The 20035-nt window shown below is 38.6% G+C and overlaps 1 protein-coding gene across 9 annotated transcripts in view; it reads left to right on the forward strand.

The window, feature by feature from the left end:
- The window catches only part of ABCC9 (ATP binding cassette subfamily C member 9), a 1652866-nt gene that overhangs the window by 1087052 nt on the left and 545779 nt on the right, over positions 1 to 20035 (forward strand). For all 9 annotated transcript variants that reach the window (XM_044087794.1, XM_044087796.1, XM_044087793.1 and 6 more), the window contains one exon: positions 1281 to 1373. In XM_044087794.1, coding sequence (XP_043943729.1) covers positions 1281 to 1373 — 93 coding nt within the window. The remainder of the gene's footprint in view (positions 1 to 1280; positions 1374 to 20035) is intronic.

The raw sequence follows: 20035 nt of genomic DNA on the forward strand, positions 1-20035 counted from the left end.
ATGTGTGTGTGTGTGTGTGTGTGTGTGTGTGTGTGTGTGTGTATATACATATATATAAATACATGCGTGTGTTTGCTCTTGCACCTAAGTGTGACATATCAGGAAGGGAATAATTGTTAGGGTCAGACATCATTTTGGGCCAGGTTGCAGAGATCGCAGTGAATTTGGTTGGCAGAATGAATTTGTGCTCTGGATAATGTGTGATTTTTTTCCAGGCTCTCCTCCTTCCATTATTGTGAGTGCTTTCAGACCCTGGGTGGTTTTTCCATAATTTATAATTTGTAAAAGTGGACTTAAGCATAGTTGGAGTTCCTGTGCTAGGATGGATTTCAACTGAGGGTAATAGTATGAGTGACACTGGTGTGTATAGTTTATGAATATATAACAGTGAGACAGAAGGGAAAAGGTTTGGAGTTATAGTGAACAATATACAGTCATGCCAGTAAGCCTTGGATGACTTTTAGTTATATTTCAAAGCATTCTATAACATATAACATTTCCAGGGAATTTGTGATGTTATATGCAGGAAAATAAACAAGCAAATAAATAAATAAATACATTCACCATTAATGAATAAGGAAGAAAGAAAGAGTTAAGCTAATTATATCCATGCTGGAAAGGAGATATCAAATTATCTTTTGTGTATCTGTTTCATAAAGAGAATGTCATACAAGCATGATTGCCCAGTGGAGTGTGTGCATGTTAAGTACATATGTAAATATTTCTTATTTTCATAATTACTAGCAAATAGCTAACAATTTCTCCAGTATGGTGTACTGTAATTGCAAATTAACAATGTACTTTCTTCCATCAGGGTATTTCACAATATGCCCTTCAGTGACACATAGGTCTCTCAGTTTTGAAAATATGAATCCAAATATGAATATATGAATAATAAGGGGAAATCAGTCATTAATTTCTCCATTGCAGAACATCTGAGATTAACAATCTTAGTAGCATTTGTTTAATTACATATTGCACTTTCTAATACTGCCTATTATTAATTTGTGACTCACTTAGTTAAGAATGACAGACCCAATATGCGTATACTGCACATCAGAACTCCAGATCCTGTAATATAGTATTGTAGTCCTTATACTGTAGGGATAACCCCCTATCTTTTCTATTATACATTGTACAGCATAGATAACCATATCTTTTATGTTAGAACTGATTATAAAACATGATTTTCCTTCTCATCTGGTGTCATTTTATCATTATATGTGCTTCTGGCCTTTTTTTAATGTCATTTTACAATTATGTGTTTCTTTCCTTTACAGAGACCTCCAGGAACTGGATGACACCACTCAATTGCCTTTGCTGTGCCACTTCTCCGAAACTGCAGAGGGCTTGACTACAATTCGTGCCTTCAGGTTGGTAATGTACATATATTTAAAATTCTTAGAAGGGAACGAATTAAAGACATCTGCAAGACTTGATATGTGCAGGATTTACTGTACATCTCTATATAGTACAGATGAAGATTTAAATATCTGGTTCTGTTATTAGTGGCACTGTTTAATTTGTGGAGATGCAAGCAGTCTAGGTTTGCTGCATCTCTAATGGTGTGGAAGGCAAGGTATAGATCTCTCCTAAAGAAGATATAGATACTAAATAAAGGAACAGTGTTTCAGTATTTCCTGGCAGCTTACGATTTTAAAGCCAATGGTTTCCTTAGTCAGGAACCTCTGGGGAGGTCTTTCTAGTTGTTTGATATGCCCACAATATATTATACTCACTGTTTATTACAGCAAGTAGGTAGATTCCCTTTATTAGATTAAGGTTGCATTAGATTACTTAATAATGTGAAGTATCCTGCAAGGATACCATATGTTCAGCCAGTCTGTCAAAGCTTGGACTACTTCCTTTCATGCCGTATGTTCCACTTATCACCTGTGCATCAGACTGTGTGCTAGTACATAAGGGAAATGCAGGAATGGAGTTCCTCAGATTTTTCTTGTCGCTTGCTCATGAAGAAATAGTCTGTCAGTTGACTGGCCTGTAAAAGTTTCCGGTCATTGTGAACATATAGGGGCTATGGATATATTAGAAGAAAGTCTGCACCTCCACAACTTTCTTTCTGTGCCCTGTATGACCAAAGCCACATGACCAGGTATCTGTTGTCTAATGTTTTGATAGTCTGAACAAAGTAATGTCTGATATTCCTGATTCTGACAATAAAACTGCATTAGTATATGTGCTTAATTCTGCTACACAGGTAGCAAGACTTTCAATAAAATGTGGCTTTGATGTCACTTCCAAAACAGCAGCTACTGGTTCTGTTTTAAGTAGGTACAACCACTGCCAGATAATGTTAAAGTTAAGCTTCTAGATGCCCCTTTGGACAAAGACCATCTTTGTGGTCCACCTTCTGCTGAAATGTTCCAGAAATTGCAAGGCAGGGGAAAATCTTGCAAGATTTTAAACAGCTCTTTCTTTCCTCTGTACCAAAATTCCAGAGGAGTTACCCCTCTTAATATGGACCCTTCTTCCATAAAGGTCAAAAGGAAAAATCTAAAACAGATTTCAAAGGACCAAAAGGATCCTTTGGTGACAAAACTTTAAATTTTGACTACCATCCTCCCTGCCCCTCTCCTTTCCATCTCAGTCAGCCACCTTCTTTTCTTTGAAAAAGCTTTCTCAAGGTCTTCTTCTTTGGAGTATGATAACAGTAGACATCTGAGTAAAAACTGTCTTGGAACCTCCCTCCAGTTATATAAGGAATTCTACAAGTATCCTTCCCTCCAAACTGACATTATCTAATTTTTGACAATCTTACAAAAATCAATCCATCAGCAGACCATGGGATCGCTACTGCCGCACCAAAAAGGAAAAAAGTTTTATTTCAGGCTATTCCTCATATCAAGACAGCAGGGCAAATGGAGACCTATTTTTGGACTTATCCACCATAAACACTTTTCTAGGAATCCCAAAATTCAAAATGTTGTCTCTTTAAAGTTTACTTCCAGTGATCCTTCCAAAAGCTTTACTGATTACCTTTGATCTAAATGAATGCCTATCTTCACATTCCTGTTTATCAAAATCACAGAAAATTCTTAAGATTTTGTGGTCTGGGATTTCATTTTTCAGTTTTCACCTTTGTTCTTCGGTCTACCTACTGTTCCAGTGGTACCCACAAAATTTCATGCCTCAGTAGCATCATTCTGCAGACTCCAAGTTAGCCATGTCTACCCTTATTTATATATCCTTTTAACCCTGGTTTCTTCAGCGAAAAAAAAACAAAAAAGAAAATCTGCAGGACCTGCAATTCACTATGGACCTGCTTCTTTACCTAGATTTTACTTTAAACCTAAAAAAATCCACACAACAACTTTCACAAACTCTGGATGTCCTAGGATGCCAACTGAGCATTTCCTGAATGTTGGCCTTCTTACCTCTGGAAAAAAAATCAAGTTTCTGACTGTCCCTTTTTAAATGTAGAAATTACCTCTGTGATTCAGATTTTGATAGCCCTGAGGTTCATGGCATCAACAATATAGATTATTCCATTTGGTAGAGTCCACATAACTAAGATTCAGTGGTACCTCAAGTCAGTTTAGTCACTGTGCTGCCAGCATCTGAACTTCCCTATCCCTGTCTTGCCTTTTGTGAATAATGAGTTTCTTTGTTGGTTCAAACAGATAACACTCAACCCTGAAGTTCCTTTTCTGGTCCCTACTCCCCATCAGAAAGTCTTCACAGATACTTCTGACCTACAGACCCTTCACCATCCTGTTTCTCAGGAAACCTTACAAGTTCTAACAGACAATACCAGAGTTATGTGGTCTATTAAAAAAGGGGAACAAAGTTCTACCATCCCTGCAGGTTAGCCATGATGGATTGGGATATTACTATTCATCTTTTTCTTGCAGCGTATATCTCATCAGAGATTAACTCAATGACAGATTATCTGAGCAGATCAAATATATGAATGGATCCTAATTAGGAGGTCTTCTTGCAGATTGTCCATCACTGTGGGACTACCCAGATGGATCATTTTGCATCCACTCAGAACAATCAGCACAGATCATTCTGTTCCAGAGTTTCATGCAGGAAAGCATAGAAAATGGACACCTTATCAGTCTCGTGGAAAGAAAAATTCCTTTATGTTTTCTCTCCCTTTCCCCTCATTCCAAAAGTCCTTCTGAAGATCAAGAAGGACAGCACAATAATTCTTCTGATGACTCCTTTTTAGCCCAGGCAACTGCCACAAGTTACACTACAGGGTGAACTCATTCATACAACAAAATGGCTCTTTCATTCATTCCAGCTTATAAACACTCAGTTTGACAATTTCACTGGTAAGCTTTTGTATCAACTCAGGTATGTCTTTACTGATGATGTGCTACAGGTATTCCATGAGGCAGGAAAACCTGCTACAAGGAGATCTTATATTTCTGAATGGAAGAGATTTTTCTGTTTGGTGCCAAAAGAGAGGAGGCGGACCCTTATCAACTGGTATTCCATTATCCTCATATGTGTGTGTGTGTAAGCTGTTTAACTCAGGGCTGACATACTTCTCTGTTAAGGAGAATTACCAACCATCACTGCCTACTTGGCCATGGTTCCCCCTCTTTGTTTATGTTATGAGGTCAAACAATTCTTGAAAGGTGTTCTTTGCATCAGGTCTCCAAGAAAACTCATTCCTTCTCATTGAAACCTGAAATATGTATTGGAAAAGTTAAACTTTTCTCCATTTGAATCTGCCTTTTCTGTTTTTTTTTTTTTTTTTTTTTTTTTTTATAGTTCTGTACATGGAAGGCAGCCTTGTTAATGGCTTTGACTTTTGCTGAAAGGGTTTCAGTGCTACAAACTCTTTTGTCTTCTCCATCCTTCCTTTCTTTTCATAAATACAGGATTACAATTGGGACTAATCCTTCCTTTCTGTGTAAGATAGTAAATGGAATTTCTGTAAACCATACCATCCATCTTCCAGAATTTTTCTAACCCTCAAAATGGGGGTGTCATTCAGTTGATATTCGCAGACAACTTTAGACAAAGCTAAGTTCAGCAGAAAAGCTGAGCAATTGTTTGTTTCCTTTGAAGATAAAAAGATGAGGTTTTAATGTATAGAAACAAACTATTTCCAGGTGAATGTAATTTAACTTGCTCTATCCCTTTGTTGCACTTTTTACAGAACTTCCCTCCAAGGCCAGGTCAAATCTCAATTTGCCAGAGCTGTTCCCCCTTAAAGTGCCTTTTCAAGGGTTTAGATTCAATAACTGTTCTAGAAGCAGACGCTTGGTCTTCCAGTCACGTATCTATGAAGCACTATACAAGGTAAATGCATTTTTAAGGACCATTATTGTTTTTTCCAGATGCATTCTTCAAGGCATTTTGGATTCTACTTCTGCACCTCAAATATTCTCCCAAACAGTGGAGCAGATTTGAGAATCTTTCCATTAGTAAGCAATGCTGTAACAGTGATCTAATGATGGACATAGGACATTTGTGTAATAATTTAGCGTATCAGTAAATGTCTGAATAGATCACTGTTGTAGTATATGCACCCTCCCTCCCTCCTTCCCCATTTTTTTTTTTTTTTTTTTTATGTTCTTTGGCCAAGGAGGAACTATTGATATACTTTGACTAAACTGACTTGAGGTACCACTGAATCTTATTTATGTGGACTCATCACTGCTGCAGTTACCTAAGGTATATGGGTTATATCTTGTATAGGATAAATAACAGCTAGCTAGCTTCCAGAGTACCTTCCACTTGCCTAAACCATTAGCTTTTGAGGATCGATGGTCAGCTGTCATTGGTCCATTGCTGAGCATTTACTTTCACTTTGGGGAAAAACCTTCCACATTACTTTCAAAGTTGTTGAAACTAGTTTTTGTGTTAAAAAATACTTTTAAGCTAGGAAAATGTATTTTTCTTGACTACCTTGTGACTTTTATGTAGTTTTACATAGGAGTGCACCTTTTTACTTTTGTGGAAAAAGTTGTTAAAGCTGTTTAAAACAACTTTTTCTGTGTAGAAATTGTTTATTTTACTTATTGGGCCTAAGGAAAGTGTCTAAAGTACTTTTTACTGTTTTTTTTTTTTTTTTTTTTTTTTTTGGGGGGGGGGTGGAAGAAATTTACTTTGTTGTTACTTTCCTGTTTTACTCTGCTAGCTTCCCAGGAAACAAGCACTTTTTTCAGCTTTACTTTCCTGTTTTACTCTGCTAGCTTCCCAGGAAACAAGTACTTTTTTCAGCTTGACAATGGAACAAACTACTGGTCTTTCAGTCAGATCTTCTTCCAGCCACAAAAATAAAAAGTTAACTAAGCAGCCTTTACTATCACAGCAGAAGGGTAATTTGCCACAGCTGCAGATGGGTGACTGTGCCAAAACTGGATCCTCTGCCCACTCAGCTTTTTCTTTGGTTTCCTCTGCTGTTGTCCATACATTGACCATGGTCCAGGAGTTAACCACATCCTCTGTGGTTGTTGGGGTCCCCTCACTGGGCAGTCACACTCATGGAAGAAAGGACAGGGAAAGTACCCCCACTTGGTCAGATGTGCTCATCCCTGGGGAAGCTGTTGCTGGCAACACTGGTACTACTGTCTTTATTTTCCCGTCAAAAGGAGTCAGAAAACTAAATATCTAACTTCTCCTGTGTCAGTTTCTTTGGACAGGGGTAATTTATTAGGCTTGTACACTATTGACCATTCTTGTAAGGCGGAGTCTGGTAAAAGAAAAAGGGATTCCTTTTTTCATGAAGAAGTTCAAAATTTGGAATTAGTAGTGGAATGTGAAGGGACAGATGCAGTCTTTTCTCCTTGAGTTTCTGATTTAGATTCTGAGGAGAGCATCTGGAAGCCTCTGTGAGAGATTCTCTTTCTCTGAGGCTATTTTGAGAATGAACCAATGTTTTCAGTGGAAGAAGACTGAGAATTCTTTGTCCCTTAAAAAATATTATGTTTGCTACAACTAGAATTTCCAGAACCCTCACCTTTCTCCCAAGTGCTCTTAGCATTGGAGGATGTGTTTGTCACAGCCTGTGGTTTCCCTGTCAGCCAACCTACTGCTTCTAAGAAAGGAGATAGAATGTACAAAGCTCTTCAGTCATTCAGGTTATTATACACTAATCCCTGACCTGACTCAGCAGCTATACATTTTATTAATCCAACTTTTGCCAAGCATTTTGTTAATTATAATCATTCTCTTTCTAATAAGGATTATACAGTTATTGATAAGTTTCGGAAAAAGTGTATGCTTCTGCAACTTTGTTTTTAAATTTTTAATCTCTCAGGCTTCTATGCTGAAGTTTATCCTGAAAAATTGTGAAAGTATGAGAAATGTTTCCATTGCAATTTCCTTTTCTGAGGAAAAATCTGTTTAGTATAATTTAGTTTCTTCTATTTCTCAGGTCACTTCTCATTGTTTAAAGATACTACTTCCAGGGCTGCAGCCACTGGTACTATTTTGAATAGGTTGCTTGGCTGCATTTCCAGAAACGCTCATAAGATGTCAGAAATTAAATTTTGAATTCTACTTTGTTGTCGTCTCACAGTAAGACGCTGTCCGGTTCGACTCTCAGTGCGTCTTCTGCGTGGAGACATGCGTGAATGGGCGTACCTTCGTTGAAGGTTGTGCGTCAGGGCTGGCAACTCGGTACATAAAAATCAACTGCCAATCATTAGCGGACCGGAGTTCCGCTATGGTGACCCCTAACCAGGAAAAGCCAAAAAGTCACAACATAGATATTTAGTTTTTGGCCTGTCAGGTCTCTCAGATTTTGTCCCTTCTTCTCTAAATCCTCCAAGGGATTTTTGCTCCCTCATCCAGTTTTGGCAAGAAACAAAATAAAATATACAGTCTTATCAGAATGCTGTTAAGGAGATGTTTAAAAAGCAGTGGCAGAGAAGTTCCAAAAAGAAAACAGAACAAAAGGCAGTCAAACGAGGTGGAATGAATATATAAGGGACCTTGTCCCTAACAACCCTGACCCTTGCAGTCCCTTACCTCTTCCAGAATATCTAACTGTCCACTTCTACTTTTGGCAACAGATTGTTTCAGACAAATGGATCCTGAGAATGATCCGTCTAGGATACAAATGACAGTGGAGGGAAATTCCTCATTTTCAGGGGATTCATCTTTATTTGCCAGACCAGTCCCTTCTCTTCCCTTCTGTGCTATATCATATTAAATAAATAAATAAATATGCCATTTCCTGTGGTAATAGAAGCTGTTCCTTGTTCCCAGTTGGGGAAGGGATTTTATTGATGAATGTTTTCAGTGCCAAAGAAATAGAATTTCTAGAGACCAGTTCTAAATCTTTCTTTTCTAAATTGGTTTGTGATGTGCCCAAGTTCAAAATGCCTTCACTTCAAAACCTGTTACCCTTTTTCATCATTTCAGTTTTTTAGTAACATTATATTTAAAAGATGCTTATCATCAAATTGCTATTCATCCAGGTTTCAGGCATAAAGGTTTTGTGTGTCTGGATCACATTATCCATTCTTTGCCTTACCCTTTGAACTATCCTCTTTTCCAAGACTATTCACAAAATGTCTAGCCCCTCTCATAGCCCATTTCAGGCTACTATTAATCCACATTTTCTATATTTAGATGACTTGCTAATCTTTGCAGTTTGTTTTGAAGTGTCTGAAATCTCTCACCTAAGTAACAGAACTCCTACACAAAATGGGATTTCAAGAACATTAAAAAGTCCTTTATGACTCCATCACACAGGATTGTTTTTCTGGAGTGCTTGCTAGATCCTCGGTACAAAGAGCTTTTCTTCCACAGTAAAAAATAGATATTTATTTCGATCTATTCCAGCAGTTTTCCTCAGACTTCTGTTTCAGCAAAAGAGTATCTTAGAATTCTGGGTCTCGTGACATCTAAGATTCTTATGGTGCCTCTTGCAAGGCTCCACATGAGAAGGATACAATGGTATCTGAAGTCTCTTTTGTCACAGCATGAACAGCCATCATATTTTCAAATTCTAGTTCAGGAAATTGAATTAGAGGCCTTCCAAGATTTGATTTTTTTGTGGGGAATTACACATGTAGACCTATTATGTCTTGTCTCTGAACAATCAATTAGTAAAATTCTGTTCCAGATTTCCTGCAAGTAGGCCTGGATGACATATGCCTTTTCTTTTTCTTTAACTAGAATGTTCTTATATGTTCTTCCACCCTTTCCACTAATATCCAACATATTTCTGAAGATTCAGAAGGATGACATAAAGATAATTGTGGTGACTTTCTTCTGGCCCAGGCAACAGTTGTACTCCCCTTCTTTTTGAATTGACCAAGGACAATTGCCACAAGCTCCCTCACAGACTGGATTTACTCACAGAAGATCAGGGGTGTTTGATAAATTCCACCCCTAAATAATTACAACTGATTGCCTGGATGATAAGTTCTTAGTAGCTTTTAGGCACCTATTCTCTGAGGATGTGTAGCAGATACTAATGTAGACAAGAAAGCCTGCTACTAGGAAATTATATGTAAGCAAATGGAAAAGGTTTTCTAGTTGGTGCCAGCAAAATAACCAACACCCATTCAGGGCTGCACTTCTCTGGTTTTACAGTGTTTATGTAAGTTACATTCCCATAGTTTATCTTACTCCTCTACCAATGTTTGTTTGTTGGCCATTTCAGCATGTCTGCTCATGGAGCCCCTTCTTTCAATACAATCTCATGAGAAGATGTTTTTGAAAGGGGTGCTACCTAAGTAACCTTCCAGAAAACTGGAGTCTTGTCCTTGAGATCTTAGTTTTGTGCTAGATAAACTCATACTTCCTGCATTTGAACCAGCTCATCTAACTGATTTTAGGTTCTTAACATGGAAAACTGTTTTGCTGGTTGCTCTGACCTCTGCAAGAATAGTACCTGAGTTGCAAGTTCTTACAGTGGGTCAGTCTTATCTCATCTTTCATTCAGACAGGGTTTCTTAGAAAACTAATCCTTCTTTTGTACCTAAAGTGTTATCCAAGTTTACTTTAAGCTAATCAGTCCATCTCCTTGTGTTCTTTCCTAAACCCAAAAATGAGGGAGAAAGGATACTTCATATTTTGTATGACAAGAGACAACTCGGGTACTACCTTGACAGAACAAACTCTTTCATAACTTCTAAATCTGTTGTTCATCTCTTGTGAAGGTAAGAAGAAGGGGCAACCTGTGTAAAAGCAGACTATTCTCAAATGGTTGTTTCATGCTATTACCTTTTGTTATTCCCTCCACAACAAAACTATTCCAGACAGGGTCAAGGTTCATTCTACCAAGACCTTGGCTTTATCTATGTTTTTTTGAAAAGTCTGAATGCTGGAACTATTCTAGAAGCAGCAACTTAGTCCCATGTGCATACTTTACAAAGCATTACAAATTAGATTCCTTTTTCAGGTCTAGGACAGGCTTTGCTAGGACCTTTCTCCAGGGGCTCCTGGATCCTTCTACTACCATCTCCTAGTTATTCTAAGGTATGATATCTACCCATATAGATTAGGCTACTGCAAGAGTGATCAGTATATGAAGAAATTGATACAGCTGTATAAGTAAACTTACCATAAAAAAGACTGTTTCCAAATGCCTGTCTCAGGATATTCCCTCCACAATAAAACTATTCCAGACAAAGTCACTAGCTTTCACAATGAGGAGCACAGCCCTGCAAGAACAAGGTACCAACCTAGCAGCCAGCTGTAAACTTCTCTTCTACCATCCACTAGTAAAAAAAAACAAAAAACATGAATTAAGGACCTATAGTAATGGATTTGCACTTTTTACTACCTCTGCAGATAGCTTGGTGAATTTTGATATCTCAAGACAATATGTCCTTGCTTACTGACAGCCAGCTACCTAATTCTAAAGCAAATTGATATGGCATTTGATAGATGTAGTTGCACAACATCACTGGAGGCAAGGCTTGCACTTATCAACACATACATCAAACAGATTGTTAGTAAAGTGCACACTACATCCACTACACACAGTATGAACCAGACACATAGATCAACATATGTCGAAGCTCTTAAATGTAATCTTCCAAAAACCTCAACGGAGTATCAGACTTCATACACAAAATAAGTATCTTCAGCAACCTCTACAGCACTCTGTTAAGACAACATGCACCAAGACACATATAGCATTTATTTATTTATTTTTTATTTTATTTTACATTTGTTAACCGGGAGAGTCTGACTGGATACATGTCCATTTTCAGCGGAGGCCCGGGGAGAAAAGCTCCAGGTACATAACAGACATATGAACATTGTTAATGCAAAAAAAGGAAGATAGTTGAGTTCTAAATACAATATAAAGATACATCACATCTTGGGAAAAAATTAACAGCAGCATATAAAAAAAAAAAAACATAGGTCAGTTACAAAGGTGAGGCGCCTTGTTAAAAAGCGGTTAAGGATAGTGAGGTAAGAGAAGGGTAAATGATAGTGGTTAATCAGGTTTGGAACAGGGACATTAATGACTATGTTCTCCAGGACATATGTCGAAGCTCTTAAATGCACCACAGTTACCAGTATGAGCATCATCACAAGGTGACTTAACCTCTGAACCCATAAGGAAAACCACCACACAAGGCAATATTTTAGTTATAGGAGACTCTATTGAAAGACGCACAGAAGTCAACCTACTAGGCTGAGGAAGGAGAGAGCCACAGTCAGCTGCATGTCAAGGCCACGAGCCAACAGATCACACATTCACTCAAGTTATTGAACCACAGTTACCAGTATGACTTCTTCATAGTCCATGTGGATATAAATGAATGGAGACATACCTTCGTGGTCTACATGAAGACAGTTATGACATGGTTCTGAGACTATGCCTTCCAGACAGGTATGATTCCAGTATTGAGCAACATTCTACCTTTTCCAAGGATAATGCTAGAGTATCAACAGAAGATAGTTGACTTCAATAATTAGCTTAGTTTTTGGTGTCACTCCAAGTGGGTGCAATATTTGTCTGCTTCAGCGAATATGGTAGACAGACCGTGTTGCTTTGCCAGGGATGGTCTGCACCTGTACCCCCACCCCACTCCACCCCAGTTTTTGAATATTGGCTAAAACCTTATCTACACCTATAATGTCTTTTTTAGGCAGTCCCAACCTGATAAACCTACTGACATAGCTAAACAGACTCAGAATAATCTAAAGGTGTTACTGCTCAATGCCAGGAGTCTAAACAGGAATCTCCACTCCCTGCAAGCTCTCCTCATCCTGGAGAACACAGTCATCAGTGTAGTTATCAAGACTCGGTTAAAAGCCATAGAGGCATCTCAGCAGTGAAAGGCTATAACATCTTCCACCCATTTAGATCAGCTACAGCACAGGCAAGGTCTAAAGATGGAGGAGTCTCATTTTACATCAAACATGAACTCACATCACGGCTGGTCTAACAGTATGACATACCTGAGGTTCTCCACATCCAACTTATCATAAATAACTTTCCATGCCACATCCTTGGAAGCTATCAGTCCCACTTCATGATCTAGGAAGCCCGTGTATCATACCAAAACATACTAAAGCCTCTCCCCATTCAACCCAAAACAATGTTCATGGGTGACTTTAACTACCACGGCATTAACAGGGAATCATACATGATCTAAAATATGCAGGCCCAGAGATTCCTGGACTTTGTTAACATAAATATCCATGAAGGGCTAGTCTGTACACCCACCAAGGGCACAAATGTTGTTGACCTGGTCCTCACAAATATGGGTGAATTATGCATTCTTCCCTAGTGTAAAGTCCTCCTTGGTCAAGTTGGACCAAAAAACGTGTCTCCTTTGAAGTAAGTACTAAGCCTGACCCCCCCCCCCCCAAAGCTAACCCCAGAACATTTCAAAACTATTCCAAGGCTAACTACTTCATATTAAGCAACAGTCTAGCAAAGTTCCAAGCCCCCCAAACCCTGAGAACACATCTGCCTATGAAAAATTGTTCATAGAGCCTTGTACATTCATGTAAATGGCTGCATAGAGACACTGTACCTACCCAAAATAAACATAGGACAACTTCCAAAAACAGGCCACTGTGGTGGAATCCTAGTATGTTGTTGTAGTATGAACAGGTAATATAACAAAAGAAAAATATCATGTTCAAAAACATTAAGAGCATTGCCCAGCAAAGGAAAAAACTCCCTCATCAATCTGAATATGCAAGTGAGAAATAATCAAGTCCACCAAAGCAAACTTTATGATAAAAATAGCCTCCCAAGCTAAGGACAATCATAAGACTTTTGTCAGTTATACCAGCAACCTTAAAGGTAACACCAAACAATGTACCAAAACTAATGGTGAATGGAGCCACCTTTATGGAGCCAGAGGATATTGCAAATCTGCTGGCTGATACATTTATCTCCAGTTTTTCGCCCCCCCCCCAGTTATCCTTCCAGGAAATACATTCCACCATTTCTCCACCAACTATCACTAGGGAACAGGTCCTTACTGCACTTTTTAAGGCCAAAAGTAGTACTTCGCTAGACCCTAATCCCAGGATGCCTCCTGAAAAGAATGAAGCATAAAATGTCAGGCCTGCTAGAATCTTTATTCAATTATAGACTCCAGACGGCCTTTGTGCCTAATGAATGGAGGACTGCAACTGTTATCCCACTACACAAAGGGGGCGGTCTTCCACAGATCCAGGGAACTACAGACCTATAAATCTGACTTGTCTCATTGGCCGTGGTAAGAATTATCATTGATCTGATAAACAATGACATAGGAAACCTACAGACACTACACAGTATTTGGTGCAGTGTTGTCAAAGGCAGGCCATGCCTACTTAATTTGAACTTCTTTGAGAAGGTCACAAAAGCCATGGATGAGGACAAAACAGTGCACCTTGCCTACTTCAATGTGGCCAAGGCGTTTGAGATAATACCTCACTCAGTCAGTGTAGATGCCTGACTGTCACTGCTAATCTGTCAAACAATACATCTGCCTATTTGCAGGATGTCCTCATTTCCTTTTGCCTTCTTCCTGTCCTTCCCAAATTTTCTTCACTAAATAATATTTTGCTTTCCTGCACATAGTCTGTAAGCAGTGTAATCTGTTCACTTTAATCTTCCCTGTAATTGGAGATACTTTGTGTTCTGCCAAGATGAAATCATTTATTCATCTGTTCCACAGTGTGCATCCTATCACCCATCTCATACACTTCATTTCTATCATCTCTAGCTTCCTCAACCACATTGGCTTCACTGCCCAGGTTTCTGTACCATACTACTGGTCACACCAGTACTTTACAAACCTTACTTTGCAGCTTCTTTGGTATTCTTCCCTCACATGCTACCCCTGGTACTCTGAACCAGCTGGCAGCAGCCTTCCTGATTCTAGCTATGACCTCCTCATTCAGACTTCACTGATCCTCATTCACCCTTCTCAGATACTTGAATCTGTTGACCTGCTCCACTATTTTGCCTTCTATCTCAGTTTTCAACTTCTTCTGAATTCTCTCCATTTACTGCCATGACAACTGTCTTCTCTGCACCCAGTTTTGCATTCCATTGCATATAATTTGTTCATAGGTACATAGGTTCATAGGTTCATACTAGGGCATTTATAAGCCTAGCCAGAATGTGTTTGGCTTTCACCACCCATTTTAAATTAATTTTGCTATGCCCTTTTTCGAGGTTAGTGTACTGTGCCTCTAACTAACAGTGACACAGAAGTGATACCCGGGGTAAACCTACAATCTCCCATCCACTCATCAAGATTCCTCTTGAAGAGAGTCAATGAGGGACTCTGCCTAACCTGGACTGGGATTTTATTCCAGAGTGAAGGGAGCCTCTGGGTTATGAATCTGTCCCTCCAGCATGTCCTATTTATTTCATTGCTGAGGTTCAAGTCTCGCTCGATGGGATTTGGATTTTCTGTGGTGCAGCATGTCCATTAATTCTGGGTTGGACATGGCTTTATATGTCAGGCACAGATCACCTCTGAGCAGGCAGTATGCCACTGAGTAGAGCTGGAGTTTCTTTAGAAGTTCCTCTTTAGAATCTGCTTGTAATACCACATTGTCTACATATAGCAACTTTGTTTATGTGTCCCCTCTGACCTGTTTGCTAATATAGTCGATCAACAGTATGAACCGCAGTGGCCTCATGACTGAATCCTGATGCACCCCTGCTCCTACTGGGAACCATCGTGTGAGACTGAACACTGTTCATACTTGTTTCATTAGGACCTACTATATAGCTTGTACCAATGTTTCAAGATTTTTTAACCATTGCAGGACTGCCCACATTATCTTTCTTGGGATCTTGTTGTATGCTTTCTCCAAGCCTGGAAATGCCCAATTGGACTATTTCCTCATCTCTAGCTTCTTCTCCACTATCTACCTTTCTGCAGACATCAGATTGGTTGTGCTGCATCGTGGTCTCAATACAAACAGCTCATCTTCAATCTTACTTTCTACTACCCTACATACTCACGTATTACTCTCCCTGTCCAGCAGTTTCATGCAGTGTGACAGGAGTTTAATATCGCTGTACTACTCACAGTTGTGAATGTCTCCCTTGTTCTTGTATACTGGTACTAGAATGCTTATTCTCCAGTCATCTGGTGTATGCCTTTCTGTCCATACTGCAGTGAATACCCTCAGGTGACATATTTTCTCTATCTCACACAAAAACCTGATCATATCTGCCGTGCCCTAATCTGAGCCTGTTGCTTTCTCTGACTTCTTTTTCTTAGTGCTGCTTTACTTTTTCCTGAGTAGAATCTTCCTCCTTTTTTGTAATAGGCTGTGCATGGGGTGGTACAGCCTATGTGGATTTTCAACATTCAGAAGCTGATGGAAGAAATCCTTCCATATTCCTTTCATTTTCTGTACACTAGTGAACAGATTGTTGTTGGCACCTCTTAAGAAGGTGCCTGATGACTTTCTTTGTCTTTCCATCTTGCCTTGTAACCTAAAAGAGTTTTTTTTGTGATATATGCTGTGTCACTTTCCAAAAGCTGGGAGAGTGCCACTGATGTCTTGCCCTTTGCTATTGAAATTGCTGTCTTAGCCTCTTTGTTAACTAACCAGTATTTATTCTTCTTAGCCTGATCTGTCTTTTCTATCCCAACTTCTCGTGTACTCCTTCTTTCTTTTGATGGCTTTCTGAACTGCATTCCACCACCAGCTTCCTCATGTACCTTATTTTTATAGACAGCTTAGCCCCATATCTGTTTAATAGTCTTCACCTGTTCTGCTTTGAGGCATTGCCATTGTTTTTTGACTCCACCTATTCCCTCTTCTTCCTGAGGTGCTAGAGCCCTGTGTATTTCCTTGAATTCTTCTGTTTCACTCCAGTCAAGTGGGGAACATGGTCAGATTGATAAGTTATGTGCTACTAAAACTGAAAATAATGCTACTGCTAGAAACATTAAAAGTGAACTGCATGCTTTAAACTGTTTCTATTGGTTGTGATAACTATATCTAGGATTACTGAGTCAGCACTGCCATTGTATTACAATCAAGTTAATAAAGTGACCAGTATCTCTAGAAGGAAAGGACGTTTAAGCTCTTTTGGTTTTGGAAACATGACTTTCTTTGTCAAGAGTCTTCTAGTGTATACAGAAGCATAGCTGACTCAACTAGCACCCTGTGCTGGTACCACAAACCAGTGACCTACTCCCTCAAGTGAAGAGTAATAAAAAAGTATTTCATTGTAATTAGCTGATTGCTACAATTGTCCAAGATTGGTACTGCTCTACCTGCCTTTACTAAAATAGCAAATCTCTATCCATACTTTGTCATACACCTTGCCTTGACCATTGATGCAACACAGAATGTTAATTCATGTAGACCTATAAGCCTGACCAGCTTCATCTGTAAGGCCAGGGAACGTATCATTATGGACCTCATAAATAAAGACATAGGTGACCTCCAAACTCTGGATCGTATCCAATTCAGCTTTGTGAAGAGCAGATCCTGCCTATTAAATCTGGTGGATTTTTTTTTGAAGGTGTCCATACACAAAAAGTATAACCACAGCACAGTATACAGTAGTAATGGACACAATGTACTGGAGCCAGTAAAATAAACTTTACTCCAACAGACTTTAATAACCACTTGCATAGTGTTAGAATAAGTTGATTTTCTATAAATAGTCACCACATATGCTTTGTTGTCTATATCTTTTTCCAAGTACACGTCAAGAAACAGTATGGCTACAGCACTATATTCATAAGTAAAAGCAAAAACATCAGTAGTGTTGTTGATGTAGCTACCAAATTCAACTAAATGGTCCACAGAGCCTTTCCAAATTATAAAGATATCATCTGGGTATCTCATGTATAACCTAAATGACTGGTTATAACCACTATGTAGTACAAACTGCTTCTCCCAGTGAACCATAATAAAATTAGCAAAGAGTGCACCACAATTTGACCCTATAGCAATCCCTGTCAGTTGGAAATAATGTTTACCCTCAAAAATAATAGCATTAGTTTTTAACACAATATCCATTTCCTCATATGTGCTAATTTTATCCTGAGGAATATTATTACCTTCCAATATTTCAATAAACCACTGTTTCCCCACATTATGTGGGATCATGGTATAGCGGTCTTTAAAATCAATAGTCACTGGCAAGTCATTTTCACGGAATCCAATATTATGAACTTTTCCAAAAAAATCCATGAATCTTTACAGACTTGCCCCTCCTTTTTAATTAATGTCCAAATATTTTGCTAGGGAGCTAGGTATAGAATCCCTACCATCAACAGTAGGTCTCATAGGTGGGTTATCAATGCCTTTATGTATTTTGGGGATTCCAAATATGGTGGGTGTAATAGGTGAAGAAATATCCAAAAATTAAGTTCATTGATGGATATTCTGCCTTCAATAAACATATCATTGATTTGTTCATTAATCCTTTTATAAGCTAAGTTTAATTCATTGATGCTTACCAACCCATATGGATCACAATTTAAAATGTAAAAAATATTTTCAATATAATCTTCATGTTTCATTAAGACAACCCCCCACCCTTATCTGGCTTCATAACTCCCAAACCTTGATCCATTAAATTTTTAATTAAGTTTGACTCAGTAATAAAATTAGGTTTATTGTAACCAAAATTATTGTTAACCATGTGCCTTAAGTCAATTTCACATAACCTCTCAAAAACCTGCATAATAAGGTGAAGGGGGGATTAAAAATACTAGAAATTCTAAAAGGGTTGTCCAAATTTAAAGTATCATTAAAAATCAATTTAAGATTGAACTTTCTTAGGTATTGTTTAAAATCCATTAAAAGATAACCTGTATTGTCCTTACACTGAGGCACATAATTCATACCCTTAGATAACAAATCAGTGGTTTCATAATCAGTCTCCACTTTAGTATAATTATAAATCTTGAAATCCCCATTTAAGCTAGTTACAATATTAAGGTAAGTCCATTAAATGCAACTTCATCCCTAAAAAGATGTCTGTCTGAAATAATATCCTTAGGTAGCTCTTCCATTATTTCCACCTGCGGTTGGTCTGTTGCTGGGAGTGTGTTTCATTCTTGTTGGACCATTGGTTCCTGCGCAGGGTGGTAACTGGTATTGTCTCTGCCTTTGGTTGTGATTCATTTTCCCCTTTAGTCTCTCTCTGACCTTTGTAAGGGTGGAAAGTCCTGTCAATTGTAGGAAAAAGAAGTGTTTAAATTACCATTATCATGGCTACCCAAATTTTAGGGCAAGGGTCTACCATCAACATTACAAGCTTGCTGATCTTTAAACTAAGTCACAGTGCTCTCAACACCCTCTTGAAATTGCTGTACTGGATCATGCACAAACCTCCTTAGATCCCAAGCCTGTGAGGGAGGTGGATCGGGATTAGTACAGTTCTACCTGCCTTTACTAAAATAGCAAACCACTATCCATACTTTGTCAAACACCTTACCTTGACTGTTTATGAAATACAGAATGTTAACTCAAATGTGTCTAAGACTACCCATTCCAAGGACTTAAATATGGCCTGTAACTTAAATAGGACATGCTGGAGGGACAGATTTATCTCCCAGCAACTGCCACATCTTTGGAACAGGCTTCCAGTTCATGGGAAACAGAGCACCTCTATGACACTGTTGAAGAGGAACCTGAATGAGTGGATGGGGCACTGTAAATTCTTACCAGGGATAGCACCCACAACCCTTCTGGACATGGACAGTCATCACTAAATACAATCTTGGGAATTGACTAGTACCTCTGCATTATTATATTGGGTTGAAACAGCTTGGCTTAAACTGACCTCCGGGTCAATAGCCTAGTAATCTCCTATGATCTTATGATCTTACCACACTTATGTAATTAGTTCAGCACGTTGTACATCATTTTTCATCTTTAATAATTTTGTATCATTGCCACTGAACCACATTCATAAAACCTGTTCACTATGTTGTAAATCCTTATGCATCACTGTCATCATATTCGTGTCAAAGTTGCATATTTAATAAATCAAAGTTACATATTTAATAAAAACACATAAGCATCAGGTGGATTAAATGACCGCAGCCATGTGTTACTGCCAATGACATTTTCTAATAGAAGCCAATTATTTTGAGATGTGCATAAGGCAGGAATGTCAGGGAGGTGATTTCTTTTTCTCATAGCATTGCCCTAAACCTAACAGCACTGTTGATATCCGGGTCTATATTACCAGATCGAAAACGTAGAGCATGAACTGCAATTATGCTGAACCCCCTAAACCGTGAAATTTCAAATCTCGAATCGTCATAGTCAGCCAACACCACCGCCTGCTACATACTACATACCCAAACATAATAAATAAAACACATACATACACTAACCAAACCCTACTTCTAACCCTACACTAAACCTTACATACGTTACTAACTATGCACTTACCTTAACCCGCACCCTAACCCTAAGGTCCATAACTATTGCACACTTACCCTACAGACATATACCCAAACAAAACAAACAATCCACACACATACACTTAAAACCCTACTTCTAACCCTACATTAAGCCTTACATACATTACCTATCTATACACTTACCTTAACCAGCACCCTAACCCTAAGGTCCGTAACTTATCAAACACTTACCTTACAGAGGTATATTGCAGATGGGACAACCA

This window comes from Protopterus annectens, chromosome 11.part0, assembly GCF_019279795.1.
Source record: "Protopterus annectens isolate FY-2018-M chromosome 11.part0, PAN1.0, whole genome shotgun sequence".
Classification (NCBI taxonomy): Eukaryota; Metazoa; Chordata; order Ceratodontiformes; family Protopteridae; genus Protopterus; species Protopterus annectens.